The sequence below is a fragment of the Danio rerio genome, chromosome 14 (assembly GCF_052040795.2).
Source record: "Danio rerio strain M-AB ecotype USA chromosome 14, GRCz13ab, whole genome shotgun sequence".
NCBI lineage: Eukaryota > Metazoa > Chordata > Actinopteri > Cypriniformes > Danionidae > Danio > Danio rerio.
The window spans coordinates 26,695,501-26,716,057 of NC_141034.1; the positions used below are offsets into that span (position 1 = coordinate 26,695,501).

The 20,557-nt window shown below is 34.8% G+C and overlaps 2 protein-coding genes and 1 long non-coding RNA gene across 4 annotated transcripts in view; 2 read left to right on the forward strand and 1 right to left on the reverse strand.

The window, feature by feature from the left end:
• atp7a (ATPase copper transporting alpha) overlaps positions 1–20,557 on the forward strand; it is an 813,718-nt gene that overhangs the window by 176,479 nt on the left and 616,682 nt on the right. The gene's annotated exons all lie outside the window — the stretch shown is intronic.
• Positions 13,581–19,382, reverse strand: LOC137487584 (uncharacterized). Its single transcript, XR_015507441.1, has 7 exons — positions 18,689–19,382; positions 16,382–17,111; positions 15,949–16,061; positions 14,847–14,973; positions 14,585–14,670; positions 14,223–14,265; positions 13,581–14,123 (listed from the first exon to the last, which is right to left on the reverse strand). It is a non-coding gene; the product is annotated as an uncharacterized LOC137487584 (long non-coding RNA).
• The window catches only part of gfra4b (GDNF family receptor alpha 4b), a 117,420-nt gene continuing 115,941 nt past the window's right edge, over positions 19,079–20,557 (forward strand). The window contains exon 1 of the mRNA XM_087281465.1: positions 19,079–19,489. Within this exon, the coding sequence (XP_087137591.1) occupies positions 19,447–19,489 (43 nt within the window). The 5' untranslated portion in view covers positions 19,079–19,446. The remainder of the gene's footprint in view (positions 19,490–20,557) is intronic.

The following is a 20,557-nucleotide window of genomic DNA, read 5'->3' on the forward strand; positions in this document are numbered from 1 at the left end:
TCATGTAGCTGTTTTTCCACTAAACCGATGTGAGTTATGACAGGATGATATAATTAAATATTTGGCTTTTGTTGGATAGAAGAAAAATTACAGACTAACTGGATGGAAGTTGAGAACATCATACAATTATTGCGAATTAAATAAATGTTCCCAAAGCAAACCAATTTTGTTTGAAGCATTTGTGAAAGAGGAAAAATTATAAAACACCTCCAACATAAATTGCCTGTTTTTAATGTCAGAAGTTATTGCGGTATGCGGGGACGTGACAAAAATCACAACATTCACTCAAACCAGAGCTAAAACTGATTTAAAACTCACCTCTGTGTTTGCTGAATAAATTAAAACTAACATCACATTTCCCCGAACATATTAAAACTAATAAATGATATGAAATGTCATGAAAATGTGCAGCACCGTGGGCTTGACCTGTATGTGTGAAAGATGGTTTCTGAGTATGTGGGTTTGAAATGGAGACTATATTTAAATGCACACAGGACCAATGCATTGTAACCTATTCTGCCCACACGGCGGGCATGACATGCACCATCTGCTGTGGTGGAAAGTGAGAGGTCGATTACGTATATATGGCAATCCCAGCCTGGAATCTCTTGGAATTGAAACAATCCTTGCTGGTGGCAGGTGTTTAATGCCCTTCTCAGCCAGCTCGACCTGTTAAAATTCAGAAATAAATCTCATGGCTTTATAGCTAAAGTGGAGGCTGAAGGAAACAATGCTTTAGTTTTTTTTATCTCAATGACTTTTACAAGCATGTTGACGGTGTTGCATGTTATACATTAAAAATGAATAAAATTTATTTATTTTGTTTACTGTAAACTGAATTATGTAAAATATAAAAATGCATTTGAAAACATTTGCTTATGTTAGAAAGTGTTATTTAAACTTGATAAATTTTAAACCACTAACAGAGCAATCATTCTGAAAATGGTTCTGCTATTTAGATTTTTAAAGAGTGCCAAATTCGTCCCAGGAGCTACGTTTTTTTGTTGCAGTTTTTGTTTTCGTGAATCCGGCTGCACGGTGGTGCAGTGGGTAGCCAATTGCCTCACAGCAAAAAGGTCACTGGTTCGAGCCTCGGCTGGGTCAGTTGGCGTTTCTGTGTGGATTTCGCATGTTCTCCCTGTGTTTACGTGGGTTTCCTCCGGGTGCTCCAGTTTCCTTACAGTCCAAGGACATGTGGTGCAGGTGAATTTGGTAAATTAAATTGTCCTCATTGTGTGTGTGTGAATGAGTGTGCATGGATGTTTCCCAGTGACTAGTAGCAGCTGGAAGGGCATCCGGTGCGTAAAACATATGCTGGATAAGTTGGCGGTTCATTACGCTATGGCAACCCCAGATTAATAAAAAGGACCAAGCCGTATAGAAAATTAATGAATGACTGTTTTTGTAAATCCACTAGAGGACGCTGCATGTGTATGCTTTTTAAGATCTCAAATTTCTCTTGCGAGTACTATTTGAGCCTGCTGTTCTCACGTAAAAACCACCAAAGGCCACTGTCGACTGACTGTTTAAATGACTGAGTGACTGACCGATCGACTGACCCACTTCTTTCCCTAAACCCAACAAATAGTATTTTCAAAAGCACCGATTGACCCGCCCATCCGCTTCCCTAAACACAACCAACAGTTTTAAAAAGTAATGCAGAAATGAAAAGCCCTAGCCTGATTTTTACCACGTTTTCAGATTTTACCACATTCTCACCCTGGTATTTACTTGTTTATTTTATATTTTGGCTTCAGTTTTTGTCTTACCTTACTTTCTGGTAGGCTACTGTTCTTTGCCGTACTCAAACCCTGTCATTGTGGTCAACTCCTTTCTGCATGTCAAGTCCGCCGACATACTACTAACTGCTACAGTAACTGGGGAGCTAACTGGTCAAACTGGTAACCGTGGGAAAGTCATCCATTGGGAGGTAAGCTGTCAGCCGGTAACTGCAAAAAGGAATGGCTTCATATCACCCTGTAGCATTCGTTTTAAAGACGAAATGCAGCCATACTTACTTCTGGCTATATAATTCGCGATCTTCATAAATGTATATACTGTAGGGCTACATTTTCAGAATGAGCCTATGTTTTCATTTTCTACCATTTTGTGTTTTTGCTCATTTTGTGTTTTAGCTCAAACCAGATATGATATGACATGTCTAAAACAGAATTTTGATTTGATGTTTAATATAATCTCAAATGAAATAAACTCAGCAGCAGAGAGTATAGTAGCTATTCCTCTTTTAACAGCCCATAGGGTTTAGTATTATTACAGCCTTGCCAGTGATCAAATAAAAAAAACATAAGAAGCATCTTGAAGGCGGTGGGGCATGTCAGATAATAGAGAGCATTTGATTGGTCAGAAGATTTGATGAGAAATTGAAGTATGAGGTGATGTCAAAAATTGTTGATCCTTTTAGGCATAAGTGAATGAATGAATATCCTTAGAACTAACATGCAGATTTACAAATAACTTTATTTTAAATGCATGGGTTTATAAGTTTTTAAGTTAATATTTTAAAAACAAAACATCCCTCTAAATACACACAAAACCTTATTTTTAGGGATAACTTGACATCATTTGTGTTATTTTTCATAAGTTTTGGTTTTTAAAAAACAGTAGGTTATTCTTGAGAATTCAAAAGGTACCCGCAGTTCTAGAATCACTCGCATAAGAGTAGCAAACACATTTGGATGGAAACACATTTGTATGAGGGAAAAGAGTTGAAGAAGTTCACACTGATTACTCTCACTACATGCCTTAAACAATCAGTGGCTCGGCAAAAATGTGCTTTATACTTCCTCAGAGTGTGAGGCAGCAGCTCCACTGTGGGTGTAAATGATCTACTGAAATGACATCGCTGTCATGGGACAGGAAGAATAGCAGCAGCGCTGATCTTGTGCTTTTCAAGTGGAGTCTGAAATATTGCAATTATAAGTTCTACGAAAATACATACCTGAAGCATATTTACATAAGGGAAAAGATAAAAAATAAACAGGTTACTGAATTGTTGACTTAAAACACATTATGAACACTGACCTGTTTTAAATAGAATGTTTCCGGTTCTTGATTTTTTTTATATGATTATAATTGTAGTGTGTTTGAATCATTTGCAAAATATTAGAAATATAATCTGATAATTACATCATTATTACTGTATATATGACATTAAATGTGTGTTGTTTGGTGGACATTCTAATAACTGAGAAATTACATTGTCTGGTGCTTGCCTGATTTCCTGTTCCTGCACTGCGCTGTAAAAAAGATTTCGTAAAAAACAAACAAAAAACTGAGAATCACTGCCAAAAAATAACCTGGAAATTCTTTTTTATTTTATTATGTTATTTTTTTTACGAAAGTATTTACGAAAATGTAAAATTCTGTAAAAAAAGACAAATGTACTGGTAATTTTCTAAAGTACAGTTTTTTTTTTCGAATCTTTTTTTTAAGTAAACTTTAAATAGAAGCATAAATTTGTAAAAAAAAAAAAAAAAAAAAAAAAACATTTATTTACCTATGAAATATTGCTAAAGTACATTAAAATATTATTATGTCAATGTAGCTTTCCAAACATGGTACAACAAATGAAGTACAATGCACACAAATAAATAATTACTAATTACTCAGTAGTTTAGTACGAAAGAAGAAAACTATAAGCACTGAAAATGAAACAGCTAACATAAATAAATGTCACAAAAGGAAAAGTTAGTATTACATATACCATTTCTGACATTTCTGATGGTTTTGTCTGCATTATAGTAAAAAATGTGGCTACATGGGCCACTTTTTCTGTTCAGATTTATTTCTCTAAATATTATAGCACTTTCTACTGCCTACACCGTCAGGATTGGTTGCTAAACATCATTAATGATTGAATTGAGGCACAGCAGATTTTACTCACAGTTGATTTCAGTTGTTTGTTATTGTGTGATTCCCTGTTTATTTTGGGAAGTGAGAATTTTTGTTTTAAAAACATTTGAAACAATGTTTTATTCGTCTTGGTCTTGTAAATTATGGTACAAATTATAGCTGCCTATACTTTTATTATTGTAATTTTTTTGCTATGCTATACAGGTTTATTTCTCTCTGTATTATATTTCTCAAACCACTGCCTACATATTTAACATTGCGTCGAGCACAAACTCTCATGAATGACTGATTTGGAGCACAGGGCATTTAACTCAGTTGATTTCAGTAGTTTGATGTTAATACAAGGCTATACTCAAGTACTTTAATACTACACAACACAATTTTTTGAGTAAAATAAATTAAAATAGATGTTTCTGTCTGTTTATTTTAAAATAAAATGCGAAAATGTTTCAAATGGAAAGTGCTTGGAAACGCTGGCTATGTAAACACCCAAAAATAAGTCTTTGAAAATGAAGATGTCATTCGTTTGCATAGTACATGTTTAATAGAGTGTATATAAAAGACAATCCACAACAATTAATACGTTTACATAGGCGTCAGTAATAAATTTTTTTGCCAATAATATTATTGAGGTGTTTACATGAGTTGCTTTTTGAATGTTCCTTTTATGATACATGTTATAGCACTTAATTTGATTAACGTCATTGCATAACTGCACTATTCATGTTTCCTTCTTTTTGATTCAATTTCGGGTGTTTCATTTTTAATTTGTTGACTTTAACTGCAGTTTGGTACTTTTTACTTTAATTCAGGAACATTTCATGCATGACCCGATGACAAACCAGTTATTAGATGCTACTATGAACTGTTGGATAAGTGTGGCTTTAATGGAATTTCATATCACACGCTAAATGGGAGAAAAAATTCTCTGCATTTCCGAATTTACTTCAATAATGTGACTAAAATCGGCATACTCGATGTCTTAATTCAATTTCTCTTTAGTTTGATTATGACCTTAATCGGATTAAGTTAATCAAAAATGGCTGTTTACATGGTAGTCTCTTAATCAGAGTATTGTTTTGATTGTATTAAAATTGGATTATTGGTGTCAATGTAAACGTACTCAGTGTTGCTCAACACTTTCCTAACATGAACGGTTATTTCCCTACTATTTCTTGAGTAGACCAGGGTGGGGCTGAGCTGGAGCACTCACTTTGGTCCCCCTGGCTTTGCGGATGGTTGGGGAAATTTCAAATTGAACCAAAACAAACAATTACAATTGGCTTAAGATTGTCAATGAAAAAATAAGTATTTCTTGAGTCCCAAACATCATCATGAGATGTCAGCGTCTCAACAAAAATACCATTACAGCATTTGTGCAAGTAATTTATTATAAAGAAAAATGAACTGCAGCAGTTTCCTTATATTTCCCTTTCTACTGATCATTTGTGCCAGTTTTTTAGAATTTTGTCCTTTTGAGCAGATAAAATATGAACGGTATTTTGACATCATTTGACCACAGTATCCTTAATAATCGCTTAAATTCTAAAGGTGTCCAGGGACAGGCTCTACAATGGTTGAAGTCATACTTAACTGACCGTTACCAGTTTGTGAATATTAATGAACAGCCTTCACAAGTCAGCCCAGTAAAGTATGTGGTGCCTCAAGGATCAGTTTTAGGCCCTTTACTGTTTACAATCTACATCAGGGGTCACCAACCCTGTTCCTGGAGAGCTACCTTCCTGCAGAATTCAGTCCCAACCCTGATCAAACACACCTGAACCAATTAATAGTACCTAAAGCAGCACTTGATAATTACAAACAGGTGTGTTTGGTCAGGGTTGCAACTAAAATTTGCAGGAGGTAGCTCTCCAGGAACAGGGTTGGTGACCTCTGATCTACATGCTACCCCTGGGAGACATTATTAAAAGACATGAGATCAGCTTTCACTGCTATGCAGATGATACTCAACTGTATATTTCAACTAAACCTGATAAGATGTCTGAATTGTCTAAGCTAACTGAGTGTAATAAAGATGTTAAAGACTGGATGACCAACAATTTTCTTCTCTTAAACTCAGACAAAACAGAATTATTACTCATTGGGCCAAAATTCTGTACAGAGCAGATCTCACAACTCGATCTACAATTAGAGGGATACAAAGTTAGTGTTAGCTCTACTATAAAAGATCTGGGTTTCATATTAGACAGCAATTTAACTTTTGAAAAAACTGCCTCTTTCATCTGAGAAATCTTGCTAAATTACGAAGTATGCTATCGATTTCAGATGCAGAAAAGCTAGTCCATGCTTTTATGACTTCTAGGCTGGATTACTTTGCTGGCTGCCCAGCATCCTTTATTAACAAATTTAAATTATGACAAAATGTAGCTGCCAGAGTTCTTACCAGGTCTAGAAAATATGATCATATCACTCCAATTTTATCCTCCTTACACTGGCTGCCGGGTAAGTTTCGTATTGAATTAAAAATTTTGCTTCTTACCTATAAAGCTTTAAATAATTGAGCTCCTGTTTATCTAACCAACCTTCTATCTTGCTACAATCCAACCCACTCTTTAAGATCTCAAAACTCAGATCTTCTGGTAGTACCTAGAATAGCAAAGCCGAGTAAAGAAGGTTGAACCTTCTCATTTATGGCTCCTAAACTCTGGAATAGCCTTCCTGATAATGTCCGAGGCTCAGACACACTCTCCAAGTTCAAAACTAGATTAAAGACCTATCTGTTTAGTAAAGCATACACTCAGTGCATCACTTAGCGGGTTTCCACACAGGTTTCTGCATCTTGTTTATATACACTATAAACAGCAGCTACTCTAATTATTCTCTTTATTCTCCATTTCCACCTGTGGATACTCATTCCGAAGCCCTCAGACTATGCATAGTCACTGATTTGATCCAAGACCAGCGACGAGATGATCCCAAAGTTTTTATATCTTGGACCAGGTTGTATCCTGAGCAGCTGCTGTGGTGGTCATAGAGGAATGAAGAGCAGTAAAGAGCAAGAGGATGATCCCTGTGACGCTCCAGGGACAGACGAATCTTCGCTGAGGTCTAGCTTCCAGCCTCCGCCACTGAGACTGCAGCTCTGCACAAGACATTTGGCCAGCGGAGAAATTGAAATGGTCGTGCCCAACTAAGTTTGGTTTCTCTCAAGGTTTTTTTCTTCACTTTCACCATTTGGTAAAGTTTTTTCCTTGCTGCTGTCACCACTAGCTAGCATGGTTTGGGATCGGTAGAGCTATGCATTGATGGGTTTGCTCTTCAGTGTTTGGACTCTCAGTAGTGATTATTAAACCACACTGAACCGAGCTAAATGTAACTGAACTTAAACACTAAAAACCGAACTTCACTGTTCCAATTTACTATATTCTTTTATGTGAAGCTGCTTTGACACAATCTACATTATAAAAGCGCTATACAAATAAAAGTGAATTGAATTAATTTTTCTAGTAAATAATTTCTTATGCATTCAAATTTTTAAATAAAAGCTTAATTCACAACACCAGTGACTCTTCAATTCTCAACTTCAAAAGTGGCTTTAGAAATGACACTGGCAGATCGTTTCAACACCACACATTTCACCAGCTGACATCTTCCACTGTAAAGCAGAGGAGACGGAATGAGAGTAGTTGGCATTATGTAATTCTCACATTAATCCAAGCTCACTCTTCTTTCACACCTGCACTATGTAGAACAGGAGTCACAGAGACGCAGAGGATTAATTATCCATCACAAAGCAGAAAGCTCTGCAGACAGACTGGCTCTTATCAGGCCGTGTGATGATTCGTCTGTTTATTCTTGTTTCTGCGGTTCCTTTAGTGGTCATGGTACGGGTCAGGGCAAGTGTGAGACCAGAGAGAAAAGAGACAGAGACCACACAGAGGTAAATACGTACTCAACTCTCACTGCTTTAAATAAAACAGACCTTCAAAAGAGCCGTCGACTTTAGTTGCAGATTTGTGCTTAACGGTGCATTTAAATAAAAGACAGGTAAGTTGTGCTACTTCTTAAACCAAAAAAAGAATTTAATAATTCATAATTCTGTCCCAAATCCCATTTTGCTGTACTGTAAATTATTCACATTTTCTAACAGATAGTCATCAAACTTGAAGATGTTTAATATTTTAGTATGCTGTGAAACCACTTTATATTTGTTATTATCAATATATGTATATTTTTTAATTTGTACTTTTTTTTTATTTAAAAACCTCCTTAAGTGGAGAGTTGCACTAAAGTAAAGTTATTTCATCTTACAACAATCAAGGTTGCAGGGAAATGTGAATTATTAAGTTTAGCCTGAGTCTGAGTTAGCTTCTTCAATATAAAACTTATAAGAAGAGAGCTGAATTGTAGGTTTCATCAGTGTTGGATTAAATAAATCTAGCCACCCTTTTAAGCTGACTCACTGAATTGGCATGCAACACTTACTATCAGTAGTCACTTACTTTAAAACAGTCCTATTTTAACACATTTACCTCCACACATACTATTTAAGGTGAATGCTTTAATCCAGAGATGCCCGGCCCATTGAAACCTTTGATTTGGTCCGACATTCCATGTAAGACGGGAGTGAGAATGATGGGCATGGTTTAGAGGTTGACATTTTAAATTTGACGTAACCTTTTATTTGTTTGTTTTACTGTTAAGCTACAAATAAACAGCAAGATCCGCTGGCGACGGGGCTTGCTGTCCCCTCCATTAACAATATTATGCTGGCATCACCTGTAGTTTTGTCTCCTGCAAATCACAGCATGCACCACACACACCGGTTCCTAATATCATCTGATTTCAAACCTAAATCATCCATGGATGTTAAAAATGGCAGCTGATTAAAGTTCTTCACATAATCCTCAATAGATCACTCCCCCTGACGGAGATGCATAATAAGAATACCTGCTTGATCCACTGAGAGGCTGAGTGTTCTCGAGGGATCCGCAGTAGCTAGTAACTGTAACAGGTGTATATATGAGTCCCACCAGCCAAGTGCCCAGGTTACACTTTTAAAAGTGTTGAATATATATATATATATATATATATATATATATATATATATATATATATATATATATATATATATATATATATATATATACACACACACTTTAAAAACTATTGAATATATACACTTAATCAGAGTAAATAATTTTACACTAAGAGTGCAAAAACTGTATACTAGATTAAATACTCTATCACCACTGCCAGGTCATATTTAGCATAAATTCAAGTTTTCTTTAAACTGACATGAGTACATGTTAACATTTTCCCCACATAAAATTAAGAAAGAAAAGTGAATATATAAATTAACACCCAGGAATGATGATGATGATAATAATAATAATAATAATAATAATAATAATAATAATAATAATAATAATAATAATAATAATAATAATATAATTATAATATATAATACAAAAAATTATATAATATAAAATGTCAACAAACCGTTTTCTTTGCCTTAAGAAAATGGATTATTAAGCATTTAATTTAACCCACATCAGCGTTAAAATCAGTATATGTTGAATTTTATCACTATAACACTACAGGGGCTTATGCCAAAAAAAAAAAAAAAACACAATTTGCTGTGTACTGTACACACTGTCACCCAACAGATAGAGGACAATGTAGAGACTTTGGTGATTAAATCAAGGCTAATAGAGATTCTGCTTGACTAGTGTATCCAGCGTTGAATTCCACTGTGTTACATGATTATGTTTTTGTTATAATAAGTTTATATAATAATTTTTGTATAATAATTTTTTTAAATGTTATTTTTCTTGATTTTAGTAGCTTTTAACTTATACAACCGAAATCAGATTCAAACATACAAAAAATAATAATAATGATGATAAATGAAAAGTAAAACAATAGAAAAATAATAATAAATAAAAATATATGAGTAGTAATTATAAAAATTATATACACATATTAGTAAATGCATGTACTTTCACATACAATATAAAGGTACATCTTATAACAACAACAGCATATCAGTAGCAGGTAATACAAGTTATACAGTGAAAAGATTTGTATCAGCTTCCTTTAGGACACCTACAAAGGGGTTCCAAATTTTGAAAAACTTTTCAGGTTTTCTCTACAATAAGTAATAATTAAAAAGGATATGCTTCATTAGTTTTTATAATTTAAAGTGATGTTTCCTATTTATTTTTTAAATTATGAATGAATTGAAAATAAATATATTCATGGCAACTTTAATAAAAAATAGTTTGATATATTTATCTTCAGCTCACGACTCTTAATGATATTTGGTTTTTGCACTTTATAAGAAAAGGTTTGGGCATTCCTGCTTTAACCAGTAATTCAGGCCAAATGATTTAAATTTGTAGATTACAAAATGAATAATTCAGCAAAAATGCATTGATCTGATCAAATGTGAAAGTAAAGACATTTATAATGTTTCACAATTTTTTTTAATTATGATGCTGTTCAATTAGACTTTAATATTCATCAATGCAGAATAATATTAACTGTGTTTTAAAAATTGACAATAAAAAATGTATTTTGAGAAGACATTAGCATAATGATTCGGAAGATTTAACTGAAAATTCAGGAATGAATTAAAATGCATTATAATTGCAAACAGTTATTTTAAATAGTAATAGTGTATGATAACACAATGCTGTTTAATGTAATTTTAAAATTTCTAAACTATTATAACTACATTACATTAAAACAATTAATTAAAAGTTATACATTGATACATTGCTATTGGTATGGACACTTTCAGAGGCAGAACATGTGTTGAACATTTTCTCATGCTCTTGCCTTGAAAAGTTCACCAGAGGTCGTTCACGACCAAAGTAATCAATACATGCAAAGAAATCAAAATAAATTAATTTAGAAATCAAGTTGTAATAAAATTGAATGACACACAGAAAAAGTATAAGTAGGAAAGTAGGGAAGTGTAAAATGTGTGAAAAGGCATGGACAGCATGCAGCAGCAATCTCTTTTATTACATACATTTCAATTATTTCAGGACTTTCTCTTTGTGCTGTTATATTATTATAAATTTTTTGGGTTTGTTTGGGTTTTTACCCAAATTTGGAACATCTTCATGCCAGCATTATACAATTATATGTAAATACATATAAAACACAGTATTAAACTGTACTTTTGAACTCTCTAAGTGCTAGTAGAAGTTGACTAATTTTACAAATCACTGGTTTCAGTACAACATTTTAGATTTGTAGTTGAAGAAAAATTAGTGATGTGTGATCAGCTTGCACTATTCTCATCTCATCTGTAATTAATTAAAACATTCTTCCAAATAAATTTGCCTTTTTTATTTAAACCATCAGAACTTGAACTAAAAACAAGCTTTTCATGTTTGAATTATGTGAGTTTTCTTGTTTACCCTGCCCTGTTTGCTCTGAATATATTAGAATGTTTTGCATTCATTTTACAGCTGCAGTGAAGCGGTCCACGTGAAGGCTGCTTTTCTATCACGCTCTCAGTATAAAAATGTTGAAACTTACCAACTTGTCAAGTCCAACAATGCTTACGCCATTACATGCCTCTATAGCCTGTATTAAAGCATCTTTCAACTGATTTTCAAAGTCAGTTACAGGCATTTTATTGCTTTTCTTCCCTCCAGCGGCAACACAAAGGCAGTTTCGCTTTTTTTATGTTTATTACCTTGAAATCTTTTTCTAATTTATTCAAACCGCCAGTGCTTTCTCACCGTATCCCCATCCCTTATTTCAACTTTTTCTACTATCAGCCATGTCACGACACATACATCCAGCTCAATCCTGAAAGTGCTCCAATTTAAACAATAGAGCGCAGTCTCATTGCAAAAAGCCACGATGAGAGCTCACAGCTGGAGTCCATCCTGTCATCAGCGCACATGAATCAGCCCACTGCAATGAATGAGATAGATTGATTATGCGACCCCTTTCTGACCAGCTCAGTCATGTCTTTCATCACCTTCTACAACCATGGGTTCTTCTAACAAGCATATATAAGAAAGTTAAAGCAAGAGATTGCAGGTGAATTGGGTATAAAACTTAACTGGTAGTTGTCACCATGTTTCCTCTGTTGACTGATTGGATTATGATTTCCAAACTTTTTATTTATGCAGTTTACGGTTAAAGTCAGAATTATTAGCCCCCTTTAAATTTTTTTCTTTTTTTAAATATTTCCTAAATGATGTTTAACAGAGCAAGGAAATCTTTACAGTGTGTCTGATAATATTTTTTCTTCTGAAGAGTTTTATTTGTTTATATTGTGTAGAATAAAGCAGTTTTAATTTTATTAAAAACATTTTAGGTCAAAATATCAGCCCCTTTAAGCTTTATATTGTTTTCGATAGTTTACAGAACAAACCATTGTTTACAACAGCTTGCCTAATTACCCTAACCTGCCTAGTTAACCCTTTATGTCACTTTAAGCTGAAGTGTCTTGAAAAAATACCTAGTAAAATATTAATTACTGTCATCATGGCCAAGATAAAATAAATCAGCTATTAGAAATGAGTTATTAAAACTGTTATGTTTAGAAATATGTTAATTTTTGTCTCTCCGTTAAACAGAAATGGGGAAAAACATAAACAGGGGTGCTAATAATTCTGACTTTAACTATTCTTTAAAGTCTGCATGAATCATAAGCTGCTGAGACTTTTTGTTTTAGGATGTTGTTTTCAACTGAAACTGAATATTGAATAGGGACAGGGCTTTTATTTCTTGAGCATCATTCCCTTATAGCAAACTAATGGTAAGAGGGGGGTGCTTAAGAATATTGGACTGCCTCTCCAAACACGAAAACAAGTGATCTGTTTAGTTGGAAGTCTACTAAAACAAACTATTTTTTCAGTAAATTCACTTGCACAGATTCATTGTTCACATATGATGAATAACAACATGTGCTAGCAAAGGAAACATTGTAAATTCAGCCAATTCGAATATTATCACTTTTTTTTTGAATGGGTGTTGTCAGTGGTTTTCAGCTGATAGATATGAGCCAGTAGGTGCACCATCCATCCACATTATTCAGCTATACCACATATGGCTGCAGCCGGAAGTTAATGCAAATTATTTATATTATTTATTACATTTCCCATTAATTGTATTTTATTAATGTCTACCCCTAAACCAAACCATCACATTAAAAACAGGTTTGGATCCAGTGTCTTCTTTGTTAATATAGCTGGTTAACCATGTAGATGGATGATAACAGTAGATAACAGATACAAGTAGGCGCAGAAGGCCCCTACAGGCCCATATCTATCAGCTGATAACCACTAATCACGCCCATTTAATCTTTTTTTTGGTCATAATTCAGGAAATACATTGAACAGTCAGAAAAAAGATATGTTCACAATTGTTTTGTAGAATAAAATTCTGTATAATATAATCAGGCATATTGTGTATGAACAAATAAATAATAATATTAAATAAAAAATGTGCACACAGCAAAATATGGGGACCCAAAACAACTCTATGGGTGTTAATTTCAACACTTTGAAAGTGTCTCATGGGGTCCACTCAAAACTGAGTTAAATTAACACTTTCAAAAGGGTTGGCACATTTACACCGAAGTAAGGGTTAATTTTAACTCTGGGCAGAGTTAAAAAATTTAACTATATTTAACACCGCCTGGTGTAATATATTGTTATTTTATTCAACTCTCTTGAGTGTAAATATGGTAAAAAGGTCAAATAGACTGTAAATTACAAAAGAAAAAACATTTTATTTGAAAACATTCACCACTTCAACAATTCATTCAGTTTTTAAAATGCAACAATGTCAAATATGCTTTAAATGTTTTATTAGTACAGACAGTATCAACAAAATATGTATGACCAGTGCTCAAAAAGGCTGTTTCAGTCCTTTGGTCCAAACTTGATGTGTTATCAGAGCAATTTGAAAGTTCAATATATCGTCACTCATAGTTTTCTTCTGAACTCATAGTTTTCTTCTGAAATTACATTTTAAACAACTTGGCGTGCAAATTTTTCACTTCGGGTGTTTCCTTGGTCCTCCATATCAAACACAGCAGTTTAAATGAAGGTATAAATGCTGTAAACTTGTGTGAAAACAAACTGGAGCTAGGAAATCTCATCAAGCATGTCCTGTGAATGAAGTGCTTCCCAGCCACAGGATGACCTTTTTATCCATGATGATGTAGTAGCTGCTGATCGCTCGTCTGGTGGTTCCTGATGCACGGATATAGGGCGATGCTCATCTAAGAACTCTTCAAGACTCCAGCATGACTAAGAAAAATGTTTGAAAACAAATTGCAATCAAATTCTATGATATATTTAAAAGAACATTTAAAGTAAATATAACACACTCAAGAAATCTAAACTCACCTTTTGAAAATCTTCATGATGATCCACAACTTGACTCTCCCAGCTGGTTGAGGTGACAGGATATGGAAAAGTAGAAAAAACACACACATCACTGTTGGATCTCCAAAAACAATTAGGTTAACCACTATGACTAGAACTGGAAAAACAGGCAGCTGTCTGTCACGAATCCTGAATTGAACACAACACTTGGAGAAAAATTTGGAGGAGCTTAAAATCTTTTATATCATTTAGTGATGCTGATTTCCCCAAAATATTGGCCATAGTGTAAAAAATATTCATAAACTTCATAAACTTACAGTTTTCTGTAAGCGTGTGCGTGCATGCGTGTGTGTGTGTGTGTGTGCGCGTGCGTGTTTCTTTACCAGATTCAACTTGTTAGGCCCTTTCAGGTCCAGTATTGACGCCACCTTTACTGGAGTCTAGCAGATGTTTCAGGTCCAAATATAACCTAAAATATTAGGATAAGCAGATGAGGAAAAGTGCAAAGTAAAGAGCAAAACATTATTTAAGTAACAGTTCACCCACAATACAAAACTTATCACCTCCATGTCATTTGTTATTCTTTAATGCTCTAATACCCTCTCAGCTTATTGTGAAACAAATACAGAACTTTATCAAACATACCTTCATTATTATCACCACATATGACCAAGAAGGTGTGCTTGGTCATTTCACCAACTCTGGAAATACACCATCCGTCTCTAATCAGCTACCGTCACAGGGTCTTGTGTTATTGTATAGAGAACTGTGGCTGTTAAAAAAACAACAAAAAATTTGTAACTAACACATATGCATAACCTTCAGATAAAAAAGAGAGATGAACATCACAAAGTATGCCTCACACTTTTTCAGATATCTTTTGATTCAGATGTTGATTATTGATATTAAATCTACAAATCAAACCTGTATCATCATTAGGCTGCTTAAATATGAATCAGTTGATAAATTTTACAGACAGGTGGCTGTTTACAACGCACTAAATTGTCTTTAATAAAAAGAAAATGTTGTGTACAGTACATGCTAAGTTTAGCCTATAGTTTTAAGCACAATATCATGCAGGAGAAAAAGCTTGACTAAGATGTTCCTGACTACATAAATAGCCTAACTTACTAACGTCAGACAGCCCGAGTTGGGAAAAGTAATTTTCGGGGGATACAGAGTTGATTTGCGGGAGGTAAGTTAGCGGGAGAAATGAGTACCTAAAGAGCAATGGGATGAGTTGCACGCGACGTACCTAAACAGCGGTGGGGGTGACTTGCGCGCGACGTACCTGAAGAGCTGGGAGGGATGCGGTGGAGAGGGGTGTGCAAAGTGTTTAATGACCGGGCGGGAGACGCGCGATTTCCGGGAGATTATCATTCATTTGCGGGCATCTACTTAGGCATCTGGGAGTCTCTGTGCATTTGCAGGATAACGTTAACGTTAGTCCCGCAACTTCCGGGAGACTTCTGTAACCTTAAAAGTCTGAGAAAGTGCAAACGCGGTCATTTAAAGACATTAATGTTAACATTCCGACTTTAATGGTTGTCAACGCTTAATATAATTCAAGCGTACGTTATCACGCGAGTCTATCAACTGACGTTAACGGTAATATGGACGGCCACGAATGAACTAGTTTAAAAGGGCCGCATGTTTAAAATAACCAAATTAACATGCACGAATAACAAACAATCATATGTTTTAGTCAGGAAGCCTTTTACAAGTAAGCATATGTTCATTTACTCACCAGATATGTTTTAGAAACTCTCCAGAGCTCATGGAAACCGTCCAGTGTTGCCGTTAGCATCCGGGCAGAGTAGGCTAACGTTAGGCGGCTCCGGGGATTCCCTCGCTAGTTTGCTTGGAATTAAAGGAGAAGTGTCGATTTTATTTTACAGATGGGTAACAACGCACAAAATGGCATTAAGCGTGACAGAAATGTGTTGAACATGTACATTTGATGTTTTTATGCACTATGTATGCGTGAGCATATATAAAAACATTCTTGAAAAGAAGTCAATAGTAATGCAGTTAAGCTAGATACACAAACGACCATGAATGAACCGCAGAAGATTAAAATTGTCACTCTATTCTAAAGTTATTAACTTAACAATATGTTTACAACTGTATTTCCTTAGAGAAAGTCAGTAAAATACCAACATTTAGGTAGTTTGACTCACCAGTTGCTGTTCTAAACCTCAGATGGAAAATGGCGTCTGGAAAGTTCTTCAGTGACTGGGGCTCCATGAATTCCCGGATGTTGGAAATAACACCACCAAGTGTTGAAAAGATAACTCCTTGATTTCGCACTGAATAAAATCAATTCTAACTCTTATTATATTCATTTGTCAAAATCTAACTCTTTAACGTCAACACTTTACTCTGAAATGCATCAACACCGAGAAATTAACTCAGATGAATTTGCTGTGCAGTTTGGTATGTATGCGATTGCTGCTGAAGTGGATATTAATGGCTCAGGTCATTTTAAAGACGAACTATGTGCTGTAATTTAGATCTACATAGGCACTTTTCAAATTTATTTACAAAAAGCCTAAACTCTTAATTGACTGATATTGCCTACATTAGTTAGCATAAAAACAAAAACAGTGTAGCATGTAATAATGACATACCGTAGACGGATAGAATGCAATACAATGTGATTATGAGGCATAATTGACTATTTTAATGAGCTCTACAGTGCCTGGTTGCACTAGTATGCATTCATTAAGATGAAGGCCATGGCTTGTGTTGTAGCACCACAGCCTTGGCAAGAAGGTTAGCAGATCTCTAAGGTGCACTTTGATTGCCAATATGAAGCAGGGCTCTACCCTCCTTATAGGTGCTTTTCCCAGTCCATTATATATATTTACATTTGTGGTCAGTCGATAGAGGTTTTCATCCTGGTTCTCTCTGGAAAAAAAAAGATAGATAAGTTGGTCACTTTAACCCTCATAATGCATTGAACCAAAGGAAATATATATTTTATCCATTTATGTAACATTTAGTAAGGGAATATAATTTTATTTTATATTTTAAGGGAATATAATTTGCATTTAAAGGCCTCAAAATACAAAAATAAATTTGCATGTTTCTGTTTGGATTATTTTCCTACTATTAGGTGCCAAACGTTTATTGCCAAGTTATCTATAATGTTATATTATCATAAAACTTTGCAAAATGTTCCTAGCTTATTCTTAGCTCACACATACTCTTTTGGGAATAAACTTTGTTGATTAACATAAATATGTATGCCTATTGACAAACTATTGCAGCATGAGATCAATGATTTTATCATAAGAAGGTAAAAGTTTATGCAAGTAAAATGAATTTATTTAGTCTGAAAACTTTTCAGAGTGATATTTATGTTTGTTCAGAAGTATAGGTTCCATAAACGTGGACTGTTTTTGAGCAACATTCATTCATGCATATTTTGCTTAGTCCCTTTATTAATCAGGGGTCGCCACAGCAGAATGAACCGCCAACTTATCCAATATATGGTTTACGCAGTGGATGCCTTTCCAGCTGCAACCCAGCATTGGGAAACACTCTTACAATTTTGCATTCTCACATATACACTACAGACAATTTAGCTTATTCAATTGACCTGCACCACATGTCTTTGGACTGTGGGGAAAACCACCCGGATGAAACCCACGCAAACAAGGAGAAAACATGCATAATGCCAACTGACCCAGCCGGAGCTCGAACCAGAGACCTTCTTGCTGTGAGGCAACCTTGCTACCAACTGCGTCAATGTGATGCCTTCTTGAGCAACAATAATTTAGAAATTCAACAGAAATAAAAAAAACAAAAAAAAACAGCCTTTTTATTTTAAATATCAACTAATACCAGTATAATTAGTCATTTAATTATTAAAAAGTTACCAATAATACACATGGTTTGCGTTGAAAAATAAACTAATTGTTTTCTAAAACAGAAAAAGCTGTTCTGAATGTAAAAATTACTGTCTCTGGCCTCTGGCGCCTAGACTGCAGCTTTGCACAAGAAGTTTGGCCAGAAAAGAAATGTTTGTGCCCAATTGAGACTGGTTTTTCTCAAGATTTTTTCCCCCTTCACTTTTGTCAATTGGTGAAGTTTGTTCCTCGCCACTGTTGCCACTGGCTTGCTTGGTTTGTGACTTGTAGAGCTGCATATCGATAGATTTACTCATGAGTGTTTAGGCTTTCAGCAGTGAAAATTATACCACAACATTCAACTGAAAACTGGACTAACACATTTACTAGAACTTCTATGTTAAGCTGCTTTGACACAATCTATATTGTAAAACTGCTATAGTAATAAAAATGAATTGAATTGAATGCATTACAAATGGTGAAAGTCTACAAAAAACAAAAAAACAGAAGTATTTCACTGGACCGCAATAGTGACAGCATATTGTATACAATACTGAATGCATCTAATAGACACAGAAAACAAATTTCATTGAAAAGTGTTTATCAGCATTTTTTTTTCACTTTTTCACTTACTTTTCGAGTGCCTTAATTGGATGATTTTTTCTGATGATCTTAAAAAACAAAAAACAAAAAAAAAAAACGACACATTAATTAACCCAGATTCACTTTTAATTAGTTTTTTTTTTTAATCACAATTTTGTCATTTTATTTCATTAAAATACACAGTTACAGGACATAATCAAGGAGAAGGTTTGAAGCAGACAGACATCTGATCGCTACTGGCTGTCGTAAGTCACCCGTGCATTGACATATTTTTCTGTCCCCTCATATAAATTGTACTCATTTGGTGCCATCTATATAGGCAGCACACTGGGTTTTGAGACACAGCTCAGCAAGCTCTATCTCTCTCTTTGAGACACAGCTCGGCTCGCTCTCTTTCTCTCTCACTCTCGATCTCTGCTCAGAGTTTGATCTTCACTCAGTGAAATCTGACTCTTCATTCACTCGTGTTCTTGCCCTTAAAGAGAACAAATGTCAATACGAGATAATGGAGCAGGTGGACAACTTTCATTAGCGCTTTAATTTAATTTGCATCTTTATCTGAAGCTTTGATTGACAGTTTGACACTTGGCGGTGCGGCGCGCGCGCGGCTGCCCTCCGTGTTTCAGTGGACGTCCATCTCTCATTTGACCATTTTAAGACTCTTTAACATGCCGAACTGCTATGTGCCGCGCTGAAAACAGGACTGCTTTCGTCTGTCGGTAACCTCAGAATATAAAAGCGACAGTTTGGCGACATTTCATATCAGTTCTCTTCAGACGCGCGCAGAAATGGATCTTATGGGAATCTACCTGCTTCATCTCAGCTTTGCCGGTAGGTGATGTGCTGCATGCGCTTTTCATCTTCAATACTCGCCCACATCAAAGTTCTGAGCTGAAACAAAGCTGAGAGATTCTTTAATTATCTTTTCTTTATTGGTGTGCTCTTTCTTTCACCACAGGCGTTCTGTAGTAGCGGAATTTTTAAAGAGATTCGTGAGAATGAGTCGAACGATAACTTGATTGATTCGCTGTTGGTTTTATGGGCACATGTGTTTTTCGTTATTAGTCAGTTAATGAGGTGTTTACTCGGGTGTAAAAGGTTACAGCTTCATTTGCATTTGTTCTATGTCAAAAATTACACTTGATAAGAGGGCTATGTTAATTCACTGTAATAAAACTAAGACTTTAATTGCATAAATTATAATAATAAGTAAAAAAGTAATGTCAAGCTGTACAAAACAACGTTTTTATGTAGACCCCTTTGAATAGAGATGGTAATTCTGCGTGTCTCTGTGTGTCTGTGTATTATTTTACAACATAATTTCAATGTATATAAAATTCATATCCTGATGAACATGATGTGACTAGTGCGTTCAGTCTGCTTGATGACCTTAGAGTAGTTAGCAGTGATTTTTGTTAATGCAGGGTCACATCCAACAGAATATTAAAATGTAAACTCTGTCCCTATATAAAGGATGCAGTGTGTTGTCAGTAGTCCTGAAATTTGCAGCCTCAGTTGATTGAATTGGCTGTGTGTTTTAGCAGATTGGATTTGTGCGAAGGATGTCTCTGCTTTGCTGCTAATTTAATTAGATTTTCAGGTAGCTTGTGTATTAAATGAGTGTGTGCCTGTGTGTTGTTTTTGAATTCAAGGATGTACATACAGTATGCGTGGCATCATAACAAGGGCATTTGCATGTTTGGAAAAATGGATCCACAGATGAAAGCTTTGTGAAAATGAAATGAAACCACAAGAAGCAAATCAATAGCCTGGAAACATCATTTTCATTCATACATTTCAAAACATTACATTACTGTGCATTAATACACCAGTGTGAACACTTTAGCCATCTCTCCTTATCCAAAATAGCTGCTTTTTGTCAGAATGGATGCAGTGAAA